General features: G+C 38.7%; 1 protein-coding gene across 3 annotated transcripts in view; it reads right to left on the bottom strand.

The window, feature by feature from the left end:
- The window catches only part of ppp2r5cb (protein phosphatase 2, regulatory subunit B', gamma b), a 34,269-nt gene that overhangs the window by 3,833 nt on the left and 3,552 nt on the right, over positions 1 to 26,884 (bottom strand). The window contains exons 3-15 of one of the 3 annotated variants that reach the window (XM_063494641.1): positions 21,014 to 21,179; positions 8,298 to 8,497; positions 5,199 to 5,309; positions 5,015 to 5,107; positions 4,310 to 4,440; positions 4,131 to 4,190; positions 2,926 to 3,034; positions 2,388 to 2,441; positions 1,818 to 1,988; positions 1,582 to 1,709; positions 1,365 to 1,466; positions 1,008 to 1,080; positions 516 to 632 (exon numbers count right to left, since the gene is read on the bottom strand). In XM_063494641.1, the coding sequence (XP_063350711.1) occupies positions 516 to 632; positions 1,008 to 1,080; positions 1,365 to 1,466; positions 1,582 to 1,709; positions 1,818 to 1,988; positions 2,388 to 2,441; positions 2,926 to 3,034; positions 4,131 to 4,190; positions 4,310 to 4,440; positions 5,015 to 5,107; positions 5,199 to 5,309; positions 8,298 to 8,497; positions 21,014 to 21,179 (1,515 nt within the window). Of the gene's footprint in view, positions 1 to 515; positions 633 to 1,007; positions 1,081 to 1,364; positions 1,467 to 1,581; positions 1,710 to 1,817; positions 1,989 to 2,387; positions 2,442 to 2,925; positions 3,035 to 4,130; positions 4,191 to 4,309; positions 4,441 to 5,014; positions 5,108 to 5,198; positions 5,310 to 8,297; positions 8,498 to 12,938; positions 13,129 to 21,013; positions 21,180 to 26,884 lie in introns of those variants that run through there. The other 2 variants (XM_063494642.1, XM_063494643.1) reach the window with 2 other exon arrangements.

Genomic DNA, 26,884 nt, shown 5'->3' with positions numbered 1-26,884 from the left:
CAAAAATTGCTTTTGTATTTATGTCAACTAATGAGAGGGGCTCCACAGCATCCTGCAAAATGAGCTGTGATTAGTGGAATTCATTTGCGGTATTATTATTAGCTTTTTTCACATCACACATTTTCTTCATCATTAACATTTCTTGTAGTTTTCTGCTGCTTTGAAGCAAAATGAAAGAAAAAAAACTGGACTGCTGGACTGTGGCTGTGTGGTTCCACTTAACATAACCATATTTATTTGTTTTCAAACAAAAATAAACTTCCATTCTTGGCGCCAAAGTCAGTATCAATAAATAAATTAAAGTGTCCAAATTTCTGCTTTTTATGACCACGTATATGATTTCATACGTCTGAGTGATGCTTGCGTGCGTCTTTCATCACTTGACTGCTCTAACATCTGAAATGTAAACAGGTCTCATATTAAAGCAATATTCATCAAAGCTTGTGCACATTTCAGTGAGAACGTGTGGTACCGCACAGATACAGGCATGCATTTTAAATGTTACACACACTGACCTGTGTGGCTTCCTCATCTACTGCTTTCTTTAGCATGTTGACATCGTCTAGCAGTGGCCCATCTGTCTCCATGTCCATCGGACTCCCTGATCCTATTGAGTCCACATACACGACAAACTGCAGCACAGGAAGAGAAAGAAAAGTTAACCACAAAGAATCGCATTATCCAATATACAGGTTTGTGAGAGGTGCTAGCTTTAAGCAGAATTTTTCTCAATGACTTTAGTCCTCAGCTTTTGGAAATACATTTCCCCACAATCCATCCTGTAACTTTCCATCTGTTGCTTCCACACATACACAAAAGACAAAAGGAAGAGAAGAAAAACTAGAAACTCTTTTTCCTTTTTTCTCAGTTGGAGTGTTTGTCAAAACACCAACTGATGTTCATCACCAAAACATCAAACCCTGCTTGATTTGCACTGAGATACCCTGCAAACCACTGAGAGGTTTGCAGTACTGTCAGAATTGCTAGGTTACCATTTATTTGCTCACCTGTGGGTTTGACTTTGCTAGATTCTCAATCTTCACCCATGCTTCTTCTCTCTCTTTCCATTTGGCTTTCTCTCTGACACACACAAACACACACAGAGTCATCATAAGACACTTCTTCAAAACAGAGAAGATTTGCTGAAAGATAAACTCATGTTAAAAAGAAAAAAAAAAAGTTATGTACCCAAACTCTTTCAAGTTAAGAGATTGTGGTTTTAGTTTGTATCTACTTAGTCATCTTTTCCACTTCTAATGATGTTTAAACAATGTTTTCCATGACGTTTCTAACACTGTAATGAGAACAAGGAAACTGTAGCTTGCGCTGTATAAATGGGTGTGATGTCTCCCTGCATTACTTACTTGCTTTTTTCTGCCCTGAACTGCTGGGTGCAGTCGTCAAACAGTTTCTGGTTCATCTCCATAAAGAGCTTCAGAGCATTGTAAATCAACCCATGAATCGTCCTACAGACACAAAAAGGTTACCACAGGTCACTTGCTTTGCTTACGTACTATCCTCATACACTTCATCATAAAGATAAACAGATAAATGGAGGGGGTGGGTGGGGGGGAGCCTCACTTGTTCCAGTGGGTTTTGGAATTGCGGTAAAGGGCCGGGAACATGATGGGGAGGATCTTGGCAGCGTTGTCACTGATCAGGCTCATGATATACTCATTATTCCAGTAGTACAGGGCTCGCTCTGCTACCTGACAACACAGTTTTTCACAGGGTTACATGCGTACACAGACAAACAGAATGCACACTGTACGACTAACTAAAACACGCATCAAAATAAACAGGGATGTGGTTCAGACCTGAAAGTGCGGGCTTGACACACATTTGGCCAGCTGTCTGAAGAGGGGTTCCATGACTTTGACGAACTCCGAAGGCTCAATGACATCCAGTATCTCCTCCAGTTCATTGAGGAACATAACTTCTTTTGGACTGTGGGTCTTTGGCCAATACTTTAACAATGCCATTACCGTCTACGCACACAGACACACAGGCAGGATACCAGGCTTATTAAAGAGGAAGCAGGAATGTTTGGACAGCCGATTTTGGTCAGCTATTAATCTGCTGATGGTGGATTACATGAGCTTACATTACAAAAACTATCAGTAGAAGCAGAAACAGTAGTCAACATATTCATAAAGTAGTTTAGTTGATCTCAGGGCCTTAATGCAAGCACACAAAATCCAAAACACCTTCCAGCAGGTTTGTGAGGACTTGTGAGCGTGTTTATTTTTGCTCTGACCTTACCCACCATAAAACAAACAGAGAATACTGTCTTGAGGAGTTTGAATGACGTATGTCTGAAAAGAGCTTGAAGGTCAATCAATAATAAAAAATGCCAAAAAATCAATATCAAAATAAATAAATCTTACCGGTTCTGTAAGGGTGCTATCCTTCTCTAAGAACTGTACCACACAGTAGGCCAGCTGGGAAATAAAAGGGGAAAAAAGGAAACGGCATATGTTTTCATTTTGACAAAATCAGAAGTATCATAAATATTATTGGGAGAGAGATTGCATTCAACAAACTACAGAATCTACATAATAAAGTAACATCAAAGATGGCGGCTGTCCTAAACGTTCTAATCAGGCAAAAAATGTTGCTGCATTGGCACATGAGCACAGATGTCAGTTTTTGCATGTGTACACTATTTTTAAACATTAGTTAGGGGTAAAAGGACCAGATTGTTAAGTTGAAATGTGCATTTTTATCCGGTGAACATTGAGAGTTAAAGTTGTGATTAACTCCACATTTTTTTATCATTGGATACATGCTTCACTGACAAAATAACTGCTTTGAGGCACTACCTGCATGTCTGCCAAGTGAAAAGACTTTGCTCGAGACATACTTTTGTTACAGCGTTTTGTTTATAGCAGAGGAAGGCAGAGCAAAACATAAGAAAATTCCTACCTGTGGGTGATACACACTAAGGGACTTGACTTTGTGCAAAGGCAGGAGGACTTTCAGTAGGAATATCTTGTGCTCCTCTTTCAAAGGTAATGCAAATCCATTGATTATGCTGTGAGGAAGATCGTTATTAGAGAAGAAATTACTCTAGTTTACAATAATTCTGCATCTAAATATTAATTTAAAAAAAAATACAGTACTGTGTAAAAGTCTTGAGCCACCACTAATGCTCTTATACATTTCTTCCAAGGAGTCAGCCTGTCATTTTTGAAATGGTCTTGAACAATAGTTCTGCAGGCTTTCTGAAGCTCTTTCAAAGACTTTCTTTGGACACTGGCTGTTCTTTCACTCATTTTCAGTCCTTGTACTTGAACATTATCAGAGAAATTTTTTTCAGCACAGACCTACGAGCACAAAATAATCTCTCAACTCATGGGATGAACCAGTAATATGTCCATACATAGCAACTTTGCAAATACCATGTGGCCTTTCAGGTGACCCATTATCTGTTTACTGAAGCCTCATTAGAAATGTTCTAATGAAAATGACAAATCACACAAGGACTGGACTGAAATCAGTGGCAACAAGTCTTATGGAGTGATGGCGCCGAAATCTGTATCCTCCACAATACAACTCCATCTGGAAAGCATCTGATTGCCAACAGCTTCATTTTTCACTTGCATCCAGAGAAGTGCTTTGAATGTCCTTCAAGAAGCCTGGAGAACTATTTCTGAAGACTACTTAAAGAAATCACAAGAAAGCTCAGGCTGTGTTGAAGGATAAAGTTGGCGTTACTAAATATTGACTATCAAACTTACTAAAACTGTGCAAACTCACTTTTTTGCCTCATATACTCTATTTCCGTTTAAATTTGCAAATGGTATAAATCACTGCACCCTTTAGCCATTATCCTAGCAAACTACAAAGAAATAAGAGGTAGCTCAACACTTTTGCACATACTGTGTGTGTGTGTGTGTGTGTACACATAAATATATATATATATACATATATACAGGGGTGTACATAAGTGGTCCACAGGTGCGCTTTCGCTATCAAAATAAAAGACGCGCACCAGATAAGAAGTTGCTATACATCTATCTATCTATCTATATATACGTACACATATACATATATATAAAAAACAAACCTATATTTTGAACCCTATACTGTGAACAGCAGCAGCTTTAACAAATCTAAAAGTATCTTACCTGCCTAGTATTTCCAGTAGTTCTGCAATTCCATTATGATGCTCAGTCTCATAAATGAACCTGAAAAAGGGCAAACACACACAAGTTAGCAATAATGTTCCTTTAAAAACAAAAAAAAAACAAAAAACAAGCAAACAAAACAAGCACCATTAATGTAGCTATGGAAGACACACACTCACCTATAAAATATGTTATTAATCTGTTTTCTAATGTATGCTCGAAGGCCCAGGAACTTCCCATAGATGCGATGGAGAGTGGTCTTTAAAAAATCTCTTTCTCTGGGGTCTTCACTGTCAAAAAGTTCTAAGAGCTGAAGAAACACACAAACAAAAACAAAAAAGAAGGTTACTGGGACAATAAAATTAAACGTAACCGAGTACTACATACAATGCTCTTAAGTGGGCATGTTACAGTTTTTATTCTTTTGTCACATTGATACTATTACAGAAATGCAGAAATGCATGCTCATACTAAACATGGCTAAAGCTTCAAACAATGATTTCAGTGTATGTGCAACTAATCTGAAAAAGCCAAAACTTCAGGCCTTAGACTGCTCTAGTCACTAAACTTCAGACAAACATTGGCCTCAAATGACGTGTAGGAGAGCAGATATCCTCAATATGTTCTTTCCAGGCATCTGTGCACACAGTCAAAGCTGTACACGCAGATGCCTCACCCACATGCATAAAGGCAGAGGAGCTAAAACAGCTTGTTTTAGACAAACAGAGGGGCTGGACCAAGCACTGGTATACGATAAACAAGGATTATTTTGAACTATCAATCATGCAAAGCTTGTCTAGTTAAGAATAAAAATATTAAGGTGGAAATGAGCATCATAGCTCCTCTTTACAGAGAAAGAAGCTGTGCTCTAGCAACATGCTCACCTGCAATACAAACCTCTGGTCAATATACTTTTTGGCTATGTTTGGTTGAAAGTCTGGTGACTCTAAGAACCGCAGGAAGAACTCGTAGACGAGCTGTGGAAGAGGAGCAAAGACTTTAAAACAACAGAAATAGGCGAATAGGCTCTTTCTGACTAAACCATTTATGTGGGTGTGATGCATGTACCTGTAGATGTGGCCACGCAGCTTCTAGATTGGGTTCATCTTCCTCTGGGTCAAACTCTGCACCCGTGGGGTTGGATGACGGCGGCAATGCCCTAAACATATTCACAGCAAACTGGGAAACATAAAGAGAGGACAGACAGTCGGACATGCCAGATAAATATAAACTTGAAAAAGACATTTGCCCAACAGAAATCCAAACCGCTCAAGGAAGCGGTGGCCTCTGCCCTTTTTATTTGCATAAAAACACAATATTTAAAACATCACCATTTCTTTGTTTACGTAGGCTGCCAGTAACCTGTAGTGACAAATAGATCAAATCCATTGGACCATGTACTGTCCAAACTGCCTTTAAAAGACAAGTAAAATATTTCTATAAGCATAGACGTGTTTAAATGTCGCAAAATCCACTTTTTGCCATTTTTTAAACATTGTCTGGATCCACAAATTATGAGTCGACTACATCCCCTCCTTCCTTTTCCTTCTTGAGCCCTTCGAGTTTACAACCAACTGAGATGCCAAAACCTGATAAGCACCGCCCCCGGCTGTGAAGGAGACCCGCCTTATTAAATTCCGAATGAGCAGCTGCTGTGGCTAATGTTACCTTTAGGTTTGAGTGTACTCCTACGAGCCACAGTTATGTCAAAATTGGAATGCTGTAATGTAATGAAAATCAGATATTATGAAAAGCAATAAACAAGAACAGAGTGTAGGTTACTGTGTTTCATGTTAGTTTATAATCAGCCTTTAGATTTGTTTGCTTCTCTCTGTTCTCTGAGCTCGTATCTTCCTCTTTTTAACATTTCATACATTTGACTACGATGAATGTGTAGCCCGTGCAGACTATCTGTGGACTGACTGTGTTGTGAAATGTATCCATTTTTTCTTGCTACATCCACAGCACATATTAGGTATACTAGGCAAAACAAGGCAGAGCGCGTTGATTTGGGGATTGGTGTATATTCGTTTCTTCAGATTAAGAGCAGTGCTGTGAAACGGATTCATCACCAAAAATGTGCAGTATGGATAAGTTAATATCTGCAAAATACAGCAGACTCTGTAAGGGGCAAAGACGTTGAAATGTTATGGAAAGAAAGACCTGTGAAGTATTTTGAGATTACATTTTAAATACACATTGTGCAAACATATCAGACTTAAACTGTTTTTTAACAAGTTCGGTGTAATATATAACCTTTGAGGTATTGTTTGTATTAAAGAATTAATAAAAAGGTGGTAGGTGACTGGATATCAACAGTCTCTTGCGCTAGTTGTCCATACTGGCCTATTTCTGTGACTGTACAGACCCCAGACTGTGAAGGATCTATTTTGCCTGTGAGACGGCGCATTCAGAACTCCTTTGGGATTCCAGTCGATCAGAGGTCAAAACACTCTCATTCACCATCAGGTTATTATTCCAAGCAGAAATCACTCCTTACTTTCAACAAATAGATCAGGACAACGAAACAACTGTTATAGTGCCATGTAGTGCAAATAATGCCTGTTTAAATAATGATGCTTGAACACTGAGATGTCAAAAATGCTCTGAAATACAGAAACCTTACGGAAGTAAATAATGTGCAAAGTTTTAGCATAAGAACACACAGAATACACTTTATTACCATAAAGGAGAATGTCGTGTCACTCTTTACTTACTTTGATCATAAAAGCCATCAGTGGACTTCAAAGAGCCCTTGTCTTTAAGGGGGTACGGGGACAGGCGCTGCCAGGAGTAAGAGTATATTTTTATGCTGATTTGACAGCTCAGTTGCATTTTCTGCCGCATTGATCAAATAAAGCCCAGGCAAAGGAGGACGGGGGGAAATTTGCACCTTGATCATCTGCAGTTTACCATGTGGCATTGAGGCCGGCCTTTGATTAACATCAAAGGCTTTTTAATTTGGCTTGGGAAAGCAAATCTGGCACCAGGAACACATTGAGACCGCGACCTAAGAGGAACACCTCTCCAATCTACAGCAGGAGCTCCAACACAGCTGCACTGGCAACACCCTGATTAAACGAGCAGTTTTCAGACCTACACCATTGAGGGGTACAAACAATTTAGGGTGTGCAATACATGAACAATCTTTAGACAAATTCAAACAAGAGACATGCTGGAGAAAACACAAACAGATCACCTGGTTGCATACGAATTATTTAAATGATCTTAAAAGATTTGTGGCAAAAAAACTACCAAAATAAAAACTAAAATGGGTCTAGTGAAAACCACAAAATGTTCGTTCCATGCTGCGAAAATGAAACTGAAGAAAACAAATCAGCTTCATCACAAACATGAAAAAAAAGAAAGAAAAGGGAATCTACTGGGTGAGATGGCTCTTCGAGGCCATGTGGCTTCCACTGAGCCTTTTTTCACAATTACAACTTACACAATTTTACAGTAAGAGAAGTGACACGTGACATCTCGCTAACACGAAATAAAGCAATTATAAATGAACAATGCAGAGTTTATGTAAGTGAATATTTTTAGACCTAAACTACTAAAACATTCCCCAAACCATATTACACATTGCATATTCTGTGGGATAAAAAGCTTTATGAGAAATATCATCAGCTATAGAACCACAGCACTAGTACATCACAGGACACTACAGATTATAATGTTCATTTTAAATCATTTAAAGCTTTATTTATGGAAACACTGATGGCAGAGTTTCCTCACACTTAAACTTGACTTGGGTGGGCCTCCCATGTATCAAGATACATACTTGCAATTAAAATAAAATGCAACATACTTTGCATTTTATTTTAATTTTTTCCTCCGTCTCAGACAATGATGTGACCTATTTACAACTGGAAAATTCCCTTACTCTTATTTTGAAAGTTAAGTTGACATAAGATGTAGCCTTTCGAGACAAAAAGTCCACACGTACTTTTGCAATATGGGTAACCAAATCACTTTTTATGCAAGGCTTTACTTTTTTCCAGGAGTTGAGTGATACAAACTACAAAGATGGCTAACTAAGTTTAGTTAAGTATGTTCACTTATACTCTCTACTTATTAAACATTTGCCAGGTCAAAATAAAATAATAAAATAAAAACAACTGGTCCAAGCTTCTGATTTCCACTGTTTACTGTAATACTGACCATGTGAACCACTTCTGGGTAGATCGGTTCGGTGATGACATTCCTGTTGTGGGTGATGTACTCCACCATCTCGCTCAGCGCGGCTCGTTTCACCTCCTTCCATTTCAGGTCACTCAGTGGGTCTGAGACAAAATCGAAGAGAACGCAGCACTGACGCAACTTCTGGATAAACAGCTTCTCCTGCTCTGCAGGGGGAACATCTATGACACACAGAGAGAAGAAAGGCTGGAATTAAATTCAAATTCTCTTCACAAAGCAAAATGTCAATGATTTTTAACATTAGACAGAGCAGCAATGATGCTGACAGGCTGACTTACTTTTAAATGTTTTGCTAAGCAATCTCTTCATTTCACAATCATATTTTATTTTGCTGTGAGCCATCACAAAGAACCTATAATGTTATAGACTGCAAGGCATGTCTCTGAATAACATTAGGTTTACTGAGCTAGTGCTGTGCTTGTTTGAGACAGAACGATTGCAGCTTTTCTGTGTGCGTTTTCATTTATTTGATAGCTCAGGAAATGCCGGATTTCCAACTGAAAACTCTTTAATAAAAACACCAGATACACATATTTTGTGCTTCTCCAGAGGAAAGAACATTTCGACTTGCTGGCTTTATTCTGGGCACGACTGCATTGTTTCTACAGACTTCACTGAAACTGTGAATTTGTGCACAGCAGCTCAGCTGTTTGCTTGGAGATAAGCATTTTGGTTGATAAAGCAGAATATATCCGGGTGGCACGTCACATGAAGATAATGAAGTTACCAGTGCCCCATGCATTAACTGTGCACAGCAGCTCTCTCTGTGCTGCCAGTGTACCCGTTGATGAAAGCCTGCTGACAGCCAAATAACAAATCACAGCTGCTTAAAGCAATAACCAATCACAGAGTAGAGCATGCCTCCAGCTGACGTATCCGTACGCCAACTGTTGTGAAATCCTTTTGGCAAAAAATGAAAACTGTTCATCCAAATGATTTCAAACTCAACTTTGCACACACATACACACGTTCCTCTAGTTATTAAAGCAAAAAGCAACCAATTCCACTTAGTGAGGTAATGGCTGCTACGTTATCACCACATCAATCATGCAAAAGATCTAAATCACCCTCTGGGAATGTGGGGCCACACCTACCTGTGTATCATTATTAGCTTGCAATTAAAAAAAAAAAAAAAATCATTACATGCTTTTGCAGCCAATGCATTTTGCACAATGAGCTAGCCTCCAATCAGTGTCAGTTTAAATGATTTATAACTTCTTGACAGCTTCAAAGATATAAACGATTAGAGAAAAGTATGAAAACATTTTTTTGTCTGCAATTAAGTAATTAAGTGACAATAACAAAGCTTCTAAACAGAATTATTATATATTAAAATAGATCATAATTTCAATCAACTTTCATATGGTCTGATGACAGCTTTTTTTTCCCTGTAGTCTGGACTGCTCAGAGGGAACTTGAACAGAGCTTGAAGGGTTTGCACACTACATACATCATAAGTTGTGCAACAGTGCAAAGTATGAAAGTATGGAAGTTTTTAAAAACAAGACCTACTCTAAATCTACAGGTAACCATTTTAGCAATTTTAGAAATAGCTATAATGTGTGCTCTCTCCCTTTATCAGCACTCAGGAAGCAGAGCTCTGAATAAAGTGCAAATTACTTTCACCTTTTTTTGACAAAAGTAGAAAGGACGCCATTACTACAAGCAGCCTATACAGCACCAAATAACCGCAGCATTATGCACTCTACTGTGATGGGGCCTTCACTAGGACACAGCTATTTCCCTTTTCTTTACAATGATCAAAACTGTGAGTAGCAGCCTGTAATAAATGACACGAGTCACAGAGAGGAAGCTTCTCCTCTGAATTAGCCTGAGATGATCCGATTCCCAAGCTCCAGAAAATACCATGAAACCAAGAGAAGTGGATTGGTGCTCATTCATTTTCATCCAACACGGGGATTAGTGCCTTAAAACAGAATGTCACCTTATAAAACCTACCTATGGGGCAGCATTAATCTCTTCATCACAGTCTGTGATTCTTGAGTCTTTCTCTTCTCCCCATTAACAATCTGCATGTGTACCCTACATCACCATGGTGACTGCAGGCAGAGACAGGACTTTGGACCAGGGGGTGACCACTGCTAATCAGAGACGTATGTCTGCTGCTTCTACACTGGAATCAAGAGACCGCTGAATTGCTGATCACATCAGCTATGGCTGAAGAAAGTGTCAGCCAAAGGCATCATGCAAAACATGAATCATAAAGTAAAGTAAGTCAGTCAGCACTCCCTGCTACACTCAATAATCTTACAGATACATTTATAAACGTCCAGTGGCTTTCTTGAACACTGGAATAAAGAGTTAAAACAGCACGGTAATCTGTAATTATACATCTACAGTATTTTCTGTGCAGACCCTGCTTTGCATAAGCTGATACCAGACAAAATGTTAACAGCTGGCACCAATAAAATAGGTCAATTCTAAAAGATTCAGTAATGGAGGCAATGCTCACAGACTAGAACCTCAAATTGCGACAGCACACCTCCACATTAGTCACAGAGGAAATGTTGGCATTTAAAACAGCATGAAACAAAGCTGTCTGAGGGCTACCTGTAAATCCTATACATTCTTTTAGGTAGACTACCCTTTTGGTTTATTGAATCAATAATGTATTTGCTTCATAATTCCCCAACACTGTTACAGTGTCAAAGCTTTGTGGCGAAGCTTCCTTACTTTACTGTTGCTTCCTTTCTTATCTAATGGCTCTCTGTTGGCTCTTGTTTTATGTTTGTTTGTTTTTATACAAATAGTTATACATGCCATCGAGATATTTTGAAAAAACTGGAAGATTTTTGAATTTATATTTAGAAGACTTAAGTTTTAAGACTAACTGCCATATTCAAACTACTATCCGCAAACAGGATCCAATTGAGCCCAGTAAACTTTCTGTGTTCATGACTAATATTCAGCTTGCTTCTGCTTAAGTGCGTACAGCGTGTCTAAAAAAAAAAAATATTAAGCCTTGTTTGGACAGTGAGCAGAAATACTTGTCAAAATGATGAACAATCCCCTCTAAATGCATGCAAGTTAATAAAAATATTTATAAATGTTAAGTTAATATAGTAGCATCTGTTTTACTAGGAAGTCTCAAAATTTTACCCTTAACTCTTTAACGCTTGAAATCCTACAAGGAGTAACCCTTTAAGCTCTTTTCTGAATTGAGCTGCTTATAGAACAAAATGACTGTGTGTGCAGATTTGTGAGGGTGGTCTCTGCTTATTCAGCTACCCTTTGAAAAACCCAGAAACTATTATAATGGTCATCAAACAACATCTTTACTGATAAACACTGAGGTGTCAAAACTTGTCATTAAGGGTACAGGGGAGGTCGTCAAATGTGGTGTTTATAGCGAAAAGAGTAAGATGAATAAAGAAAAAGGGTTGCTGAGTTATCTGAGGCTTAGTACACCTGCATCTACAAGTTTTGTTCCTATTACTGTTACAGGCCCACTCATGAGCACCTCGACTCATCAGCCTCTGAGTGCTGAGAGGTCTACCAGCTCCTGTTACACAACAGCACTAGGGTTTCTGAACAGGCCTAAAATATTAAGAGACGTGCTGTGCAACTGCAGACTTCACACACAAGCGTCTCTGCATGGATCAGTGAATAACCTTTACTCATCTAAAAGCTCCAGCATGCATACAGGAAACCAGCCACGAACACAAATTGCTTCTAAGCACAAATCTTGACTCAGACATTCTGTACTACTGAATATGAAAATAACTGATTAATAAAGTGCCCCTAATGGCAAATGTGGTGCGCTTACCATCTGTCACTTCAGACACAGGATATCCGAAGGAGGGACCGGTGGCTTTCTGCCATAACTTGCTGTAATTATCACTATGCATATAAATGTCACGAGACCATGTTAACAGCCACATAAGCAACACCATGATACTGACATCACTGTGACAGCAGCGAGCATATGAAATAATTGGCTCCATGTTAAACACACACTGCCACCTGTATCAATTACTGGATCAGCATGGAGACCAAAGAATACACACGCTAACCTACATATAAACATTAGACCTTATTTTGTTACACTATAACACAGTCAGATGCACTTTTGCATTCATCTAGAGACAGCTTCCAGCTTCCTTAAGTTTGTCTGAATCAACAGCAACTCAAAAAGAACACTGGAGCTACAACAACAACAAACAGCCTTTCAACTTATGTTAGTCACATTGCACCAATACAATACAGACATATACAAACTAACAACAAGCTTTGACCTCACTTCCTATGACATCAATAGTGTTGATGGGGGAGGGGAGACTCAAAACTACCAATCTTACACTCCCCCCCTCTCAACTAAAGCTAAGCTTTGCAATGTCTTGGCAGAACCCTTCCTCGCTGACATACAAACACAATCACCTCCTTTCTCTTTCAAAAACCCTCGTGCAAACAACACTAAAAAACTCTTAAACTCGCCTCCACAAAAGTAATGATACATATAATATCAAGCTTTTTTTTGCCTTTTTCTTTTTTTTTTTAAATCACCAGCTGTGGCTGCTTAACACTCAAGCCCACCTCCTCTTTAAACAGCCCAGTACACAGCAGCAGATTTCCTATTCTCACCTCTAAAATGCATGAGGGCCACAGGCTGGAAAGGCCCATTGGAGCTTGGTCCATCCAGAACCATCCCGCCGGCAGCTCTAGTACATGCCAACATCAGTGAGCTGAGGCAGGAAACAGGGGAGAAGAGGGTAGCCCAGGCTAAGGCGAGGAGCCAGCCTCCATTTTAGCACGAACACTCGGAGCAGAAAATGAAGCTCCCCTGCTGCTGGAGGGAACCAGCTAGTTAGTGATGTCATCCCACACAGAAGCAACCTGGTTGGTTGGCTGCAATCACATGGGCGGGCTGTCAGAATAAATAAACATGAGGAAAGAGACTGGCTGTTGGAGTGGGGAGAAAAGGGGTGGGCCAGTTACTGTGATTGGGCCAAAAGAACCTACATCTGTCAAGGAGTTTTTAAAGCACAAACAACACGCCTGAATTCCATTTAACCGGTTCTGAAATAACCACAAATGGAATAATAATACCATGGAATACAAATAACTGTACAACATGTAGGTTGCTTGTAAGAAGCAGAGGAGACAAAGGAAACAATTTATTTCTCTTTTAGTCTTTAACTCCCAACAACACCCATATGGAAAAGAAATAAGAAAAACTTATAAAAGACTTGCATCAGCTTTAGCTTGCTTCATATAGTAAATCATATAAGGCTTATATGATTTACTCATGAAAGTGGCCACTTTCTCATTACTTTCATATATTGTTTTAGGAAGTATCCAAAACATACAAGTTTCATTTATATAATTTTTCAAGGGTTCTTATATCTGTTTTCACTCTTATATGCTTTTCATACAAGTTTCACACAAGACAGATACAAACTTTATAAGATTTATATACATCTTTTCCATATGGGCAAACCTAAATACAACAACAAAATACAACAAGGTGTTCAATGCTTAATGTCACCTTACACTGGTCATCAGCTAGTGGACCTTTTTTTAATGTCTGCTGCCATTTCCAGCATGCGTGCCAACTTTGTGCGTGTGTGTCTGTGTTTGCATGACAGATGGCTCTTCGGCAGCACAGCCTGAGCCCAGGTGTATGTGACAAGAGAAACAGGAAGGCAGGAAGTCTCAATGTGAGCAACACAGGATGTGCATATGCAGAAAGCCACATTTTGAATCAGCAGCACTGGGGAACAAAAGCCTGCACTGTAAACCTTTGCGGGCACGTCGGTGACACAGACAATTAAAAGCAACAAATCCATACTCCCAGTCACTGGCATTGCACTCTCAAATATAGTAACCACTGCACCCTTAGAATACAATAGGGCTCTGTAAAACTCTGCACACAGACATACACAATCAGAACATACACCGACATTTTTTTTTTTTTGTGCATGCCGTATGTGTCATCATACTCAAAGTACAGTAAGCACATACAGACAAGGTGTCGAAACAGTGATTCAGCTAAAGTCATAAGCATTCCTATGCACGACGAATAACCACGCAAATACAGTGTAGATGGGTGTGAATTAAACAGATTTGGACTACAGTGACATAAAATCCAATAATATTTGCTGCATAAGAAAGCCACTGAGGAGAAAAGACTGTACAAAAAGACTGCTTACCCCATTAGAATGAACATTTCATAACCATAGCTGTATGACAACCCACAAACATTTCTATTAAAATGTGCGTATGGAATACTAGCCTTCGCAATTACTTCTCTTCTGTGAAGGACAAAAAACAACATTATTTTTTTGCACTATGATTGCTGTCATTTCAATGATTGTCAGCGTTAGCCAAGATTACACAAAACTGGCCGAGCAACTACAGCAAGGCAACAGGGTTGTTTTTTCTATGCAGTTTCTGCATAATATGCAAAGAAGGAAGACATTGATATACTCTTGACTGCTTAAAAGTAATTAGGGAAATCATTATTTGTGGATAATATTGTCCAGCAGATGTAACTGTATACAGAGGTTTGGTTAAGCTCAAAAAAGAAAAATAGAATACGCAAAACTGTTTTGGAAGTTTCACACTTTCCAAAAAAAAAAAAAAACACACCGTGTTTTAGGCTAATGTAATGTTTGTGCAAAATGCATTTTGTGTGGTATTTCATAAAGCACATAATGGTGTCACGGTTCCTCCCTGTGGGTTTGTGCTTCTCCTCTGGAGGTGCAGGAGGTGTGGTGTGGTTCGAGTCGGGCTGCTGTTTGTTCTTGCACGCTTCTTGTATTGCCACTGTTGCTCCTGCTACACAACCTTGAGCTTGTATACGTGTTTGTCTGCAGGTTAGAGGATGTAAAAAGTCTTACACTAAAATCAACTGTACAAAATGGGAACAACTACACCCCTAATGGATGTAATACTTAACATCTAGTTTAGCTGGTCCTAATATATACGATAATGGAGCACTTCATCAGCAGGAACTAATCTGGGCATATAAAGGGCTCTTTCTTGTTATTCTGTACCTTAGGCATAGTGCATCCTCCCATCTGTAGATCTGCTGTTCTGACCATGAGAAGAAAATACTGGATTACTCATTACAAATACTCCACAAATGCTACTTTGGCACAGGCATTCACCAAACTCGAGCTTTCTGCCCTGTCTGTGCTATTTTTTGAATGCAAACAAACTTGTGAGATTGAAACCATGCTTGTGTTATAGCAGAGCTTTTTCTACACTTATCATTGATATCAGGAGCACTGCCTAAAATACACAACGAAGTGGTTCATTCACAGGTCTGCTGATCTTCAATGTCATGGTCCTCTGTAAACGCTTAAGGCTCAGATCTATTTGGAGAAACAGACCGATCGACGCAGCTGAGGACACAGGCTCTTTCAACAGTGGCTGAACTTAGGCAGCTTCCAATGATAGAGACATCTTTATCAAGATCCAACCTATTTTTTCTTCTTCTCTTAACGCAAACATGAATCCCAAAGCGATGATACATGCTGATCTGTATTAGTCACATTAGAAGCAGATATATTAAGAAACAAAGCCCAGATTTGTTCATTGTGCCACTAAAAATGTTGCACAAGTGGAAAACACCTGTGGCTGATGACTGCAAGATAAACACGCTTGGAGATCGCATTTAATGTTGCAGCTTAAACCTGGTAACTTGAGGAATGTATTATTCTAATATGTACAACAGTTTAAAAGCTTAAAACGTTTTTCGAAGTTCAAAAACAAGTTTTAGACCTGCAGATATAGTAAACTGGCATGTGTGTGAATTAATTAAATACCATTTTCAATATTTACTATTCTTCCAAACAAAAGACCACCAATTCAGATACAGTGTCATGTTTTTTAGTAGGATCCTGTCATTTCTGAATGTTGCTGATGCATAAATGAAATATTCACTGCTTAAATATAGCAATGTGTCTGATTCTCTGACTTCTATCTACAAAACCCTTCTAGAACCAATGCTGAAGAGTCCAATCATGCAAAACCAGTGCACAGCTTGAGCAGTTTTAACACCATGATCACTGCCAGTGACTTTTTTTTGTATTTTTATTCATATGAAATGTCTGACCCAGGAAGTTTCTCTTATGAGGTGTAGGGGCCTTTTTCTGCTTCCACATGTATTCAAAGTTAAAGACGTTTCTCTGACATGACATGACATGACAAGTAGTGATTTAACGTTAAGATTACTTCCTGGAAGCTTTAGAATATAATTAAAAGACAACCACAATAAAAGCAACATTTCTATTCATCATAAAAATAAAAACTGACTGACGTACACTTTAGTAGTTTGACTTAGACCTGTGTTTTCTGCTAACAGTCAGTGACACCTACTAAACAACTGTATTACAGGTAACAATAGCAGAACTAAACACACAACTAGGGCTGGGCCATATCATACCGTTCACGGTAATACCGGTATAATGTTGGGCAACGATGAGAAAATGAAATATCGCGATAGAATATGGGTAAAACGCGCATGCACAGTGCCTTTGTTTTCATATGCACATGGTGGAAAAAGCATGGCAGCGACGGAGAATGAGAAGGGCGAAAGCGGATCGTTGAATGAAACGGATGAACCAGAATTGGTTTGTAAAAATGCTGCAACTTCAATGGTGTGGAACTGGTTTAGCTTTGGTCCGTCAGATACACAACAAAGCACTATTTTTGGTAGAGCATACTAGCGGGCCGTCGTTATTACCGTGTTTTTTGAAAAATACAGCACACTTAAAATCTGAAAATCGACAGTGCCCCTTATAGTCCCATGTGCCTTATGTATGAATTTACTGACCTCGAAACAATTTTATGTGCTACACGGCACTCGAAAATCTGTCAGATGTTTTTAGTACGACTTTGCTAAGCTACGAATCCGCACAGCTTGATGGATTGTCGGAGCATTACGGCTATCGTAGGCATGAGCCTCGCGGAGTGATACGTACTGTGCTTCAACATAATATTACCGTATTGTGTGTGTATAACCTCTTTTTAAGTTTTGTGGATATTATACATGGTTATGCTGAGGATATGTCGGCCAATTTCCACTGGAAATGCCTTTTGGTTAAACTGTCAGCAAGGAATTTGCATTTGCACTGTTAAATTTTTATATAACTTTAATGCACATAAAAACAGCTGCTTGTTTAAGTGAAAATACATTGATGGGGTTTTTTTTGCACTAATAAAGTTGTGGAGTTGTAAAGTAATTTGTCTAGTGTCAATTATATCGTCAGTTATATTGTTGTCGCAAATTTTCAAATGTATATCGTGATAAATATTTTTGGTCATATCGCCCTGCTCTACACACAACTTATTTAGTTTTAACATCTTCACGTGTTTGCTGTCATTATCCTGTCTCCCTAGTGCTAGGCTGAAAAAATGCTTAAAAAAAAAAAAAAAAAAACATAACTGCTGACCATATAACTACTGTCATCTTTACTGTTTATCCCTCAAAATGAAGATGACTGTAGACTGAAAAAGTCCAACATAACTAGCTGTTGGTACGCAGTGTGACACCAAAAAAAATAGGCTCCAACCCTCTGAGGCATGAACCTCTGAAAGTCCCCTGTGATATGTCGCACCAACATGTCAGCAGCAGATTTCTTATATTCTGTGAACTGTCAGAAGCACTGCAGCTTATTAGACTTGGGACAGCCCACTGTCTCCAGCTGTCCCTGCTCCGTGCTTCGTCATTTGTGTCCATTGTGTCCATTGTGTCTTTGACTAGTGCTAAAGCCCGTGTACCCTTCTCACCGATAAGATTCATTTCAGACAATTAATAATTTACAATGAACTACACTCATTCAACAGGAGAAACACAACAACAGGAGAAACATATAACAATTTGTGAAGCATAAACTAAATCCAAACTACTTTGAATACTAGTAGCTACATCTTTATAAAAGAGCAGAAATGTCCCAACTTAACCTGTGACCAATAAAAATAATATTTTATATCCTGTACCCACCAGAATCTGCCGTGACATAGGCATTTAGCCCTGTCACTATCTGTAACATTTTACTCCACACAATTTCTCTCTCATCCAACTGTTTACTCACAGTAAAACATACCTCAGATTTAGCACGAACTACTGTTCACAGACTAATAAACATTCTCGGTCATTATGATTTCATTATGTTGTTTCTGTAAGGCTTTTCCTGGTGTCCTTCTGTTGAAGTGTTTTATTTCCCTTATGTTTTCTTTTTTACATTGTGTACAATGTTTGCATATCTGTGGTCTGCCGACTGTTAGTTATATCCATTAAAGTGCCCCTTAAAACAGTTTCACATTATAAAGGAACGTGGGAAAGTTTTGCATCGCCATTAAGCATCGTCTCATTAAAAGGCTAATGACTGTAAATTTCATACACTATGTTAACTGTACCCTCAATTAAAAAAAAATCAGATTAAAAAGTATTATCTGTTTTTAAACTTAAAACTCTGGTTACAAGTTGATATACTTATGTCCTTCAGCATCACCTCTCATATTTGACACTCTAGCCACAAGGTGGCACCAAACCCTGTGAGACCAAGGCTCCATGAAGGAGAGCTCCTGCTTTAAAAGAGAACCCATACAGAGGGAGCAACTGTTGTTGTTCTGTGCTTTTTGGCACATGTATATAACACTTGCAATGAGACAAAGAAAGAGGAATTAATCTCCTGTTTACTTGCCTCAGTCAGACAGATCTCCGACTAAACATTATGCCAAACACAAAAACACAAGTTTGGATTTGTGTATTTTGTCTTATAAAATCTACACACAAAAAAACGGCAGCTCACCACATCGAGTTTCAACAGAAACCAAACTATCGTCCAAACAAATGCAAAAATTTGAACCATACAGTCAAAGAAAGCACACACGAATCTGGAAGTTCATGGGAAAGGCCTGCTTCTGGTCAGGGTTTTTAAGTCTCGCCTCAACTTTGCGACTCTGCGGGACAGGCTCATGGACATGTGTTTCCATCAGGAGGTGGTGAACATGCCTGGAATGAAAACAGGCCAAGCGAGGAGCCTGTTTGGACAGGACTAAGTGATAACATCTACTTGGCCACTGTGGGATAATGTTTTGCAGAATGTTATCAAAGCTCTCATTGGGGTGTGGGAAGTGAGCAGGCTGTATCAGAAATGAAGTTAAGCCTATTGGTTTCCTCACACGTTACAAAGGTAACGGCTAGCTAAGATAAAGACACAATCATTTTTTATGGCAGAGCAAAAAGACACAATGAACAATAAATGGCCTGTTATCATGTTGCCACCTTAGGAAATCCAACTTTGCTCTACTTGCCAAGGTTTCCAAAGACAGAAATAACATTCGTAAATTCTCCCTGAAGAACGCTGCCTTTGCTCTACTGTGAGCTTACAAGCCTCCCACCGATGACGAAAAACAAAAACAAAAGCGCTCTTTTCTGCACACACGGTATCAGTGCCAGAACGTCCACAACATTGAGTGTTCAATGTTTGCTAGACAGACACAGCACAGAAAAATATCTTTTACCAAATACAGAAACTTTTGCGCAGGTAACCCAACGAGACTGCATTCACCACAATTCGGGGTTACAACAGATACATAAACTTTACACTGCCGTTGCATCAACTGTAAATAATCTAACAATCCAGGAAATATCTGTCCTTGAAAGGAGATGGATAATTCTCCCTACCCACTCTGAAAGTGTCGGGCACATTTCCAATGTCCCAACTTTGTTTCACTTACTAAACAGAATAGTCATCTGGGGACCACTAAAATACCCTTTTCCTACGAGATTCTTATTTTTCCTGAGTCTGAACATTTAGAAAGAAACAGAAACAGTATAACCAATTCCTGTTGTGCCATTGCCACTATCTGTTATAAAATAGTTTTTGAAGTTTAATTACATGATTATTTAACAGCCAACAATGTCGATATAACTGTCTGTAAAGCATACCACTATGTTAGGTAATTATAATTAAAGTACTGAGAAATTATGCGTGCAGTCATCCATGTATACACAGGACAATGCTGACAATATGCATTTACTGTGCCGCAGCAGTGTTTGCTCATTGCTTTTGGATCTGGCACTGAACTTGGACACTAAATATCCATATACATCTGTAAAGTTCACGAGGAAAGACAGGAGGAGGAATAGTAGTAGCTGGCAGACATGTCTTATCTGCTCACTGGCAACATTCGGAAACACAAGGACCGTGGAATTAAAGCTTTATCTCTGGATTACCACTAAATATAGACGCTTGGGTTAAATCCAGAGCAAAATCCATGCCATGCATGTCCTCTGTTTGTTTCCACATATTGCATAATGTCATGTTCAGCCTGGTATTAAAATGGGGGTGATGCAGCAAGGGATGCTCATGGGCACTTCTGTGGGGAAGGAGTGACTAAATAATTGAGTATGTGCTTGTTAGTACATATTTTTGTGAGGTGTGCACTTATCTAGATCTGCATTTGAGACATTTCTTACATATTAAACACACACAGGCAGACCAGGTAGTTTTTTCTCCACCTGCCAAATTTGGTTGATTTGATTCTTGAATTCTGTGCAAAACCCTGAAGCGTCAAAACATTACCTCAACTCCGTTCTCTATGAATATATAACAAATGCAAATTCTCCCAAATCGAGTGCACTCTGTAGTTCATTATGTGATTACATAAAATGGATTTCAGACTGTCGCACAGGTGAATACCTTTAAAAGCAGGAAGTTTCTGCAGTTCCCTGTTGTTGCTCAAGCTGAAGCGAGAGGAGCTCTGCCTCTTGTCCTTTTTGACAGGTGTCTGGGAACCTGGCTGCTTCCCCTTTAGCAGCTGAGTTGTTGGAGGAGCACTATTGCTAGCCTTCCTGTTAGAGCTCTGCTGAAACAAGATAAAACACCAATTAGTTACACGGACATAAGAGCAAAGACACACTAAAAAAAAAAGATGCAGGTATAAAATATGGGAGAATGAACCTCTGTAGAAATCTAATAAAAATGTGTGCATGCAGCCACCAGCCAAGGAGCACAACTGGTACTTTTAATTATATACACTGAGTTGCTATCCACTTGACAAAATGCTCATTAAAAAAACAAAACTGTTTACCAAATGCACAACTACACTTACTCTAATGTACAATTACCCCTTTACAATAGTGCATCATCCTGATGTGGGATCACCTGAAAGCAGCAAGTTTAACTGATCCAGCCTTCCTACTAGGATCCAAGGCTCGCAAAATTTCAAAATCTCTGGTAGCCCTTCGGGCAGGCACTCTTCAGTTTTTGGTAGTCCAAAATAAATTTAAGTAGCCCAAATAAAAAAGAGAGCAATTTTTTTATGTTTTGTTTCCGTTACAATACTATACATTAAAGTATAATATTGTAACGGAAACAAAAATTAATCAAAAAATTGTTAAAATACAAATCACAACTGTATAAAAATTACAATCATCAACTCAAATACTTGGTTCTAATTGAACAGAAATTTCTATGAACTTGCAAGAACTGTGTAGAACATGAATCAGTCTGTGTCAGATCCTGAATCTGAAATTTCCACTGAAGTCAAGGGTAAGAGGTAAGTGGAACCAAGATCTAGGCCATTTGCTTTTTTAAGTTTGCAAAGACTGCTAAATTTTGCCAATGGTAGTTCACTCTTTGCAACATAGTACGCTGTTCTAAACAGCTTTTTCAGGACTTCTTGTTATGCTTGGTTTATTTTTAGTATGTTTTTTGCAATTGCTGTTTGTTCTGGGAAAGATATTGCAGACTGGGCAATAATGCATTTCTTGCATTTCTCATGGGTTCTGATGGGGTCTTTCTTAAAAATTACTGGTCCCAGTAACAAAGGCGCTTGTCGACTCAGAAATCGAATGAAACTCACAACACACCGGGCAGAACATCATATTATTTAGCTTGTCATATTCCAGCCACAGACATTCTTTTGTCCATGAAACCAAAAAAGCTGCGCTTTCTTTTTGCCTCATAGTCTGATTTGTCATAACTTTTCCGTTTTGTGGTAGGCTTTTCTTTGGCTGCCCCTTCTTCACCCTGACCTGTCTTATTTGGCTCAGCAGAACTAAAATACCTGCGTAAATCCCGCTGCTTTTACACACATACTTACATAACGGTCAGCGATTCTCTGCGCAATCAACCTCTCACATGTTTAAGCTTGCTGTGGGAGATTTCACTTGTCACGTTTGAATAGTAAGCTAACGAGTGATAAGACGATGTCGGAGGAATTGGTGCGCAATTAATCGTCACTCACCAATCAGTGCTGCCGCTCTCTACACACCGTTCGCGCGATCGCAAGGTGAAAGCAAAAAACAAGCGCAAATTCAAACGCGATTTCAATATGTATGGGCAGAAATCTGTGCCATCAGAAACTGAATTTGAATAAGTTAAATTTGAATTTGAATTGTAACTTGAATAAAAGCTTTTGAAAACTGAATTTGAATTAGTCTAATTTGAAATTGAATTTATGGTTTGAAAATGATCATCACTAAATTGAAATTGAATTTTATATATTGAAAATGAATTCATTTGCTTTGAAACTGCATTTTATCCTTTAAAAATTCAGCTCTCGAACAATTTCAGTTTCACTCTCACCATTCAGTTTCAGTTCTACAATTCAATTTCAGTTCCAAAATTCAGTTTTTTGGAACTTACTTCCGGTTCAAGAGTAAACGAGCGCAGATTAATAGAACTACGTTTTACCAGCGGGCCGAAAGTGTTACTGACGGGATTCTACAGCGTCTTGAGCTGAATTAAGACTTCAGAAGTCATTCGTCATGTCGAATGACCAGCGGATAAACTCTCAGGTTGGTAATAAATGTATTACATGTATAAGAACAAGCGTCATGTTAACAATTGATAGCCGTACAGTAACTTTTATGCTTATTGTAGCTGTTAGCTAAAAACGCTAATTTAGCCTAGTTTGCCCTGGATTTAGCTTTGACAAACAAATATGATCGACTGTTTCTAGTAGAATTCCAAAGTTGTCATCTTGTACCCTGTCAGAGCCCTGTATGCTTGCAGAGACCCCTACAGTAGGGAAACATGCAAAACAGCGTCCAAACCTTTGTATTTTAGCTTTATTTATGTCTTACACAGCATCCCAACTCTTTAGCTAACTTAATAACTTTAGCTAAAGTGAATAGTTAGTCTAATTCATTAGTGCAGCATTACTGGATCACCTGTTTGAAGTGATATAATATGATATACAACTATCACTGAAGCAGCAAACTTTGTAAATAAACAACACTTCTCATTCTCTAAACGTTTGGCCACAGCTGTAGATTATACTATCAGTGCTTTTTCACTCTTGACAATAATTACATTTCTAACTTCAGCCTGTCAAACATAGCAATGGAGCAGTATGTTTAAAAAAAAAAAAAAAAACTAAGCATGCACTCAGTACTAGGGCTGGGCCATATTATACCGTTCACGGTAATACCGGTATAATGTTAGGCAACGATAGGAAAATGAAATATCGCGATAGAATATGAGTAAAACGCGCATGCGCAGTGCCTTTGTTTTCATACGCACATGGCCGATTGTTGAGTGAAACAACCAGAATTGAACCAGAATTGGTTTGTAAAAATGGTGCAACTTCAGTGATGTGGAACTGGTTTGGTGTTTGTCCCTCAGATACACGACAAAGCACATTTTTTTGCAGAACATGCAAGCGGGCCGTCGTTATTGCCGTGTTTGTCGGACTAAGATGCTCTTAAATCTGGGAGTAATCTGGGTCCTAAACTCCTTATCCTTCAGGGCAAACGAACACTGCAGCATCACTGAGAGTTAAAAACTGTCTAAATTCTTTCATCTTTAATAAAACAATCAGCATTACTGCTTTACCAGGTATAACTATGAAGTTTAACTTCCAGGCATCCATGAAAACAGAATTTATTACACTTAACGGAGTTAGAAGTTAGCAGGAAGCTAGCGGAAGTTAGCTCGCTAGTTTCGCTAGTTACCTAAGCATGATATAGCATGTTCTGACTGAGAGATTTCTGAAAAAATTCAAACGTACAGCTCTGCTATCACTTCCAAAATAAATGAAGACAGGAAACTAAACAGCAGTTACGTTTGTAGGGTTACTGAAGTTGGGCTAGCTGGTATATAATGATGTGCTACGTGATCGCTAGCGACACAGCTATGATAGCATAACATAAACAGTGAAGCTGGAGGACGAACACTAACACTTTTCCACTTATAAAAGTTAACGTTAAGGTTCCTGATAGTTAGAGACAAATGCAATCGCATGGCAGGATGCTGTAAACGGACCAAACTTCAGTCAGGAGAACAACTGAGATAATCCATCCACAATGTGAGGTTAGTCATTAATATACTGCAACAACATGGGAATAGAGCAGCTGTGATAGAATACAGCATTAATGAATCAATGTTACAGAAGTGGAGGAAGCAAGAAGAATGAGTTTAATAAAGTTTGATTTATCTGACTGCTTTGTTTCGCTTAATGTGCCTTATAATCCCGTGCACCTTATGGTCCGAAAAATACGTACTGCACTCCAGTTTAATGTTGCAAAGCACCTCTTTAACTTCAGTGGATGTTATGCATGGTTATGCTCAGGATATGTCAGCCCATTTCTACTGGAAATGCCTTTTGGTTAAACTTTCAAGCAAGGAATTTGCATTTGCACTGTTAAATTTTTATATAGCTTTAATGCACATAAAAACCAGCTTCTTGTTTAAGTGAAAATAAATGGAAGGTTGTCTTTTTGCGCTAGTAATGTTGTGGAGTTGTATTTTGTCTCGCATCAATTATATCGTCAGTTATATCGTTATCGCAAATTTTCAAATATATATCGTGATAAATATTTTTGGCCATATCGCCCTGCTCTACTCAGTACCCTAAGAATTATTATGGTAGTTAAACACAGTGATAGTCACATATCATATCACTTCAAACGGAGGTGATCCAGTAATGCTGCACTAATGAATTAGACTAACTATTCACTTTAGCTAAAGTTATTAAGTTAGCTAAAGAGTTGGGATGCTGTGTGAGACATAAATAAAGCTAAAATACAAAGGTTTGGACGCCGTTTTGCCTGTTTCCTTACTGTAGGGGTCTCTGCAAGCATACAGGGCTCTGACAGGGTACAAGATGACAACTTTGGATTTCTACTAGAAACAGTCGATCATATTTGTTTGTCAAAGCTAAATCCAGGGCAAACTAGGCTAAATTAGCGTTTTTAGCTAACAGCTACAATAAGCATAAAAGTTACTGTACGGCTATCAATTGTTAACATGACGCTTGTTCTTATACACGTAATACATTTATTACCAACCTGAGAGTTTATCCGCTGGTCATTCGACATGACGAATGACTTCTGAAGTCTTAATTCAGCTCAAGACACTGTAGATTCCCGTCAGTAACACTTTCGGCCCGCTGGTAAAACGTAGTTCTATTAATCTGCGCTCGTTTACTCTTGAACCGGAACCGGAAGTAAGTTCCAAAAAACTGAATTTTGGAACTGAAATTGAATTGTAGAACTGAAACTGAATGGTGAGAGTGAAACTGAAATTATTCGAGAGCTGAATTTTTAAAGGATAAAATGCAGTTTCAAAGCAAATGAATTCATTTTCAATATATAAAATTCAATTTCAATTTAGTGATGATCATTTTCAAACCATAAATTCAATTTCAAATTAGACTAATTCAAATTCAGTTTTCAAAAGCTTTTATTCAAGTTACAATTCAAATTCAAATTTAACTTATTCAAATTCAGTTTCTGATGGCACAGATTTCTGCCCATAAATATGTCACATATTGACAGTGGCTCATCGATGCCAATGACATAATTACTCAGCTACATTTTCAAAAGAATGCAAAAGCATTGACATATATTTTTCCTTCCTATGATAGGGCAGGGCTGAGATAGATTTTGGTAGCCCGACTGGAAAAATCGCTAGCCCCGGGACATCGGGCTAGCGATTTTGCGAGCCCTGGGATCCATTTATCAGCGTGGACCTGATGACACAGAGCTTAATTCACCTGATGCAGCTGTGGAGCTGTGTCAGTCTGAGTCACAAGAGATTTATCAAATTCGCTTAAGACCCAGACAAAGTTGGCCACAGTCTGAGCCACACTACAAGACAGACAATCAGTCTGTGCCACTAGAAAGCTGTTGTGTGAAGTGGAAAATGCCGCTGTGCTGACCTCTGCTATGAACTCGATTACATATTAATGTACTGGAAAGATCTGAATTAACTCATGTAAGTATATTAGGCCAAAGTAAAAACATCTGTCATCTATGGTTCTTCTTATTTAATGCTTTAAATTTTCCTTTGTCAGTTATGGTTGCTGACAACAAGCCAAATGAAAGCTACATATATATTACATAACAGCCTTTACAGTTATGCATTTCTGGTTGACAGAGCATATGGGAAAAAAGGAAGGGTGGGGGCGGTGACAACAGCTTGCAGCCCAGCGATTTTAATTTGACACAGGGTTGGTGCACTAGCTGATCTAATACATGGCTGCTGACACGCAAGTCTAATGCTGGCGGAGGCTGAAACTTTCAGCTTGAAAAAAATATATATTTCGGTAGGTCGGCAAGGATG

The sequence above is a fragment of the Pelmatolapia mariae genome, linkage group LG15 (genome assembly GCF_036321145.2).
Source record: "Pelmatolapia mariae isolate MD_Pm_ZW linkage group LG15, Pm_UMD_F_2, whole genome shotgun sequence".
Lineage (NCBI taxonomy): Eukaryota > Metazoa > Chordata > Actinopteri > Cichliformes > Cichlidae > Pelmatolapia > Pelmatolapia mariae.
The sequence above is the reverse complement of the archived record's forward strand: the minus strand, read 5'-3'. Positions and strand labels throughout refer to the sequence as shown.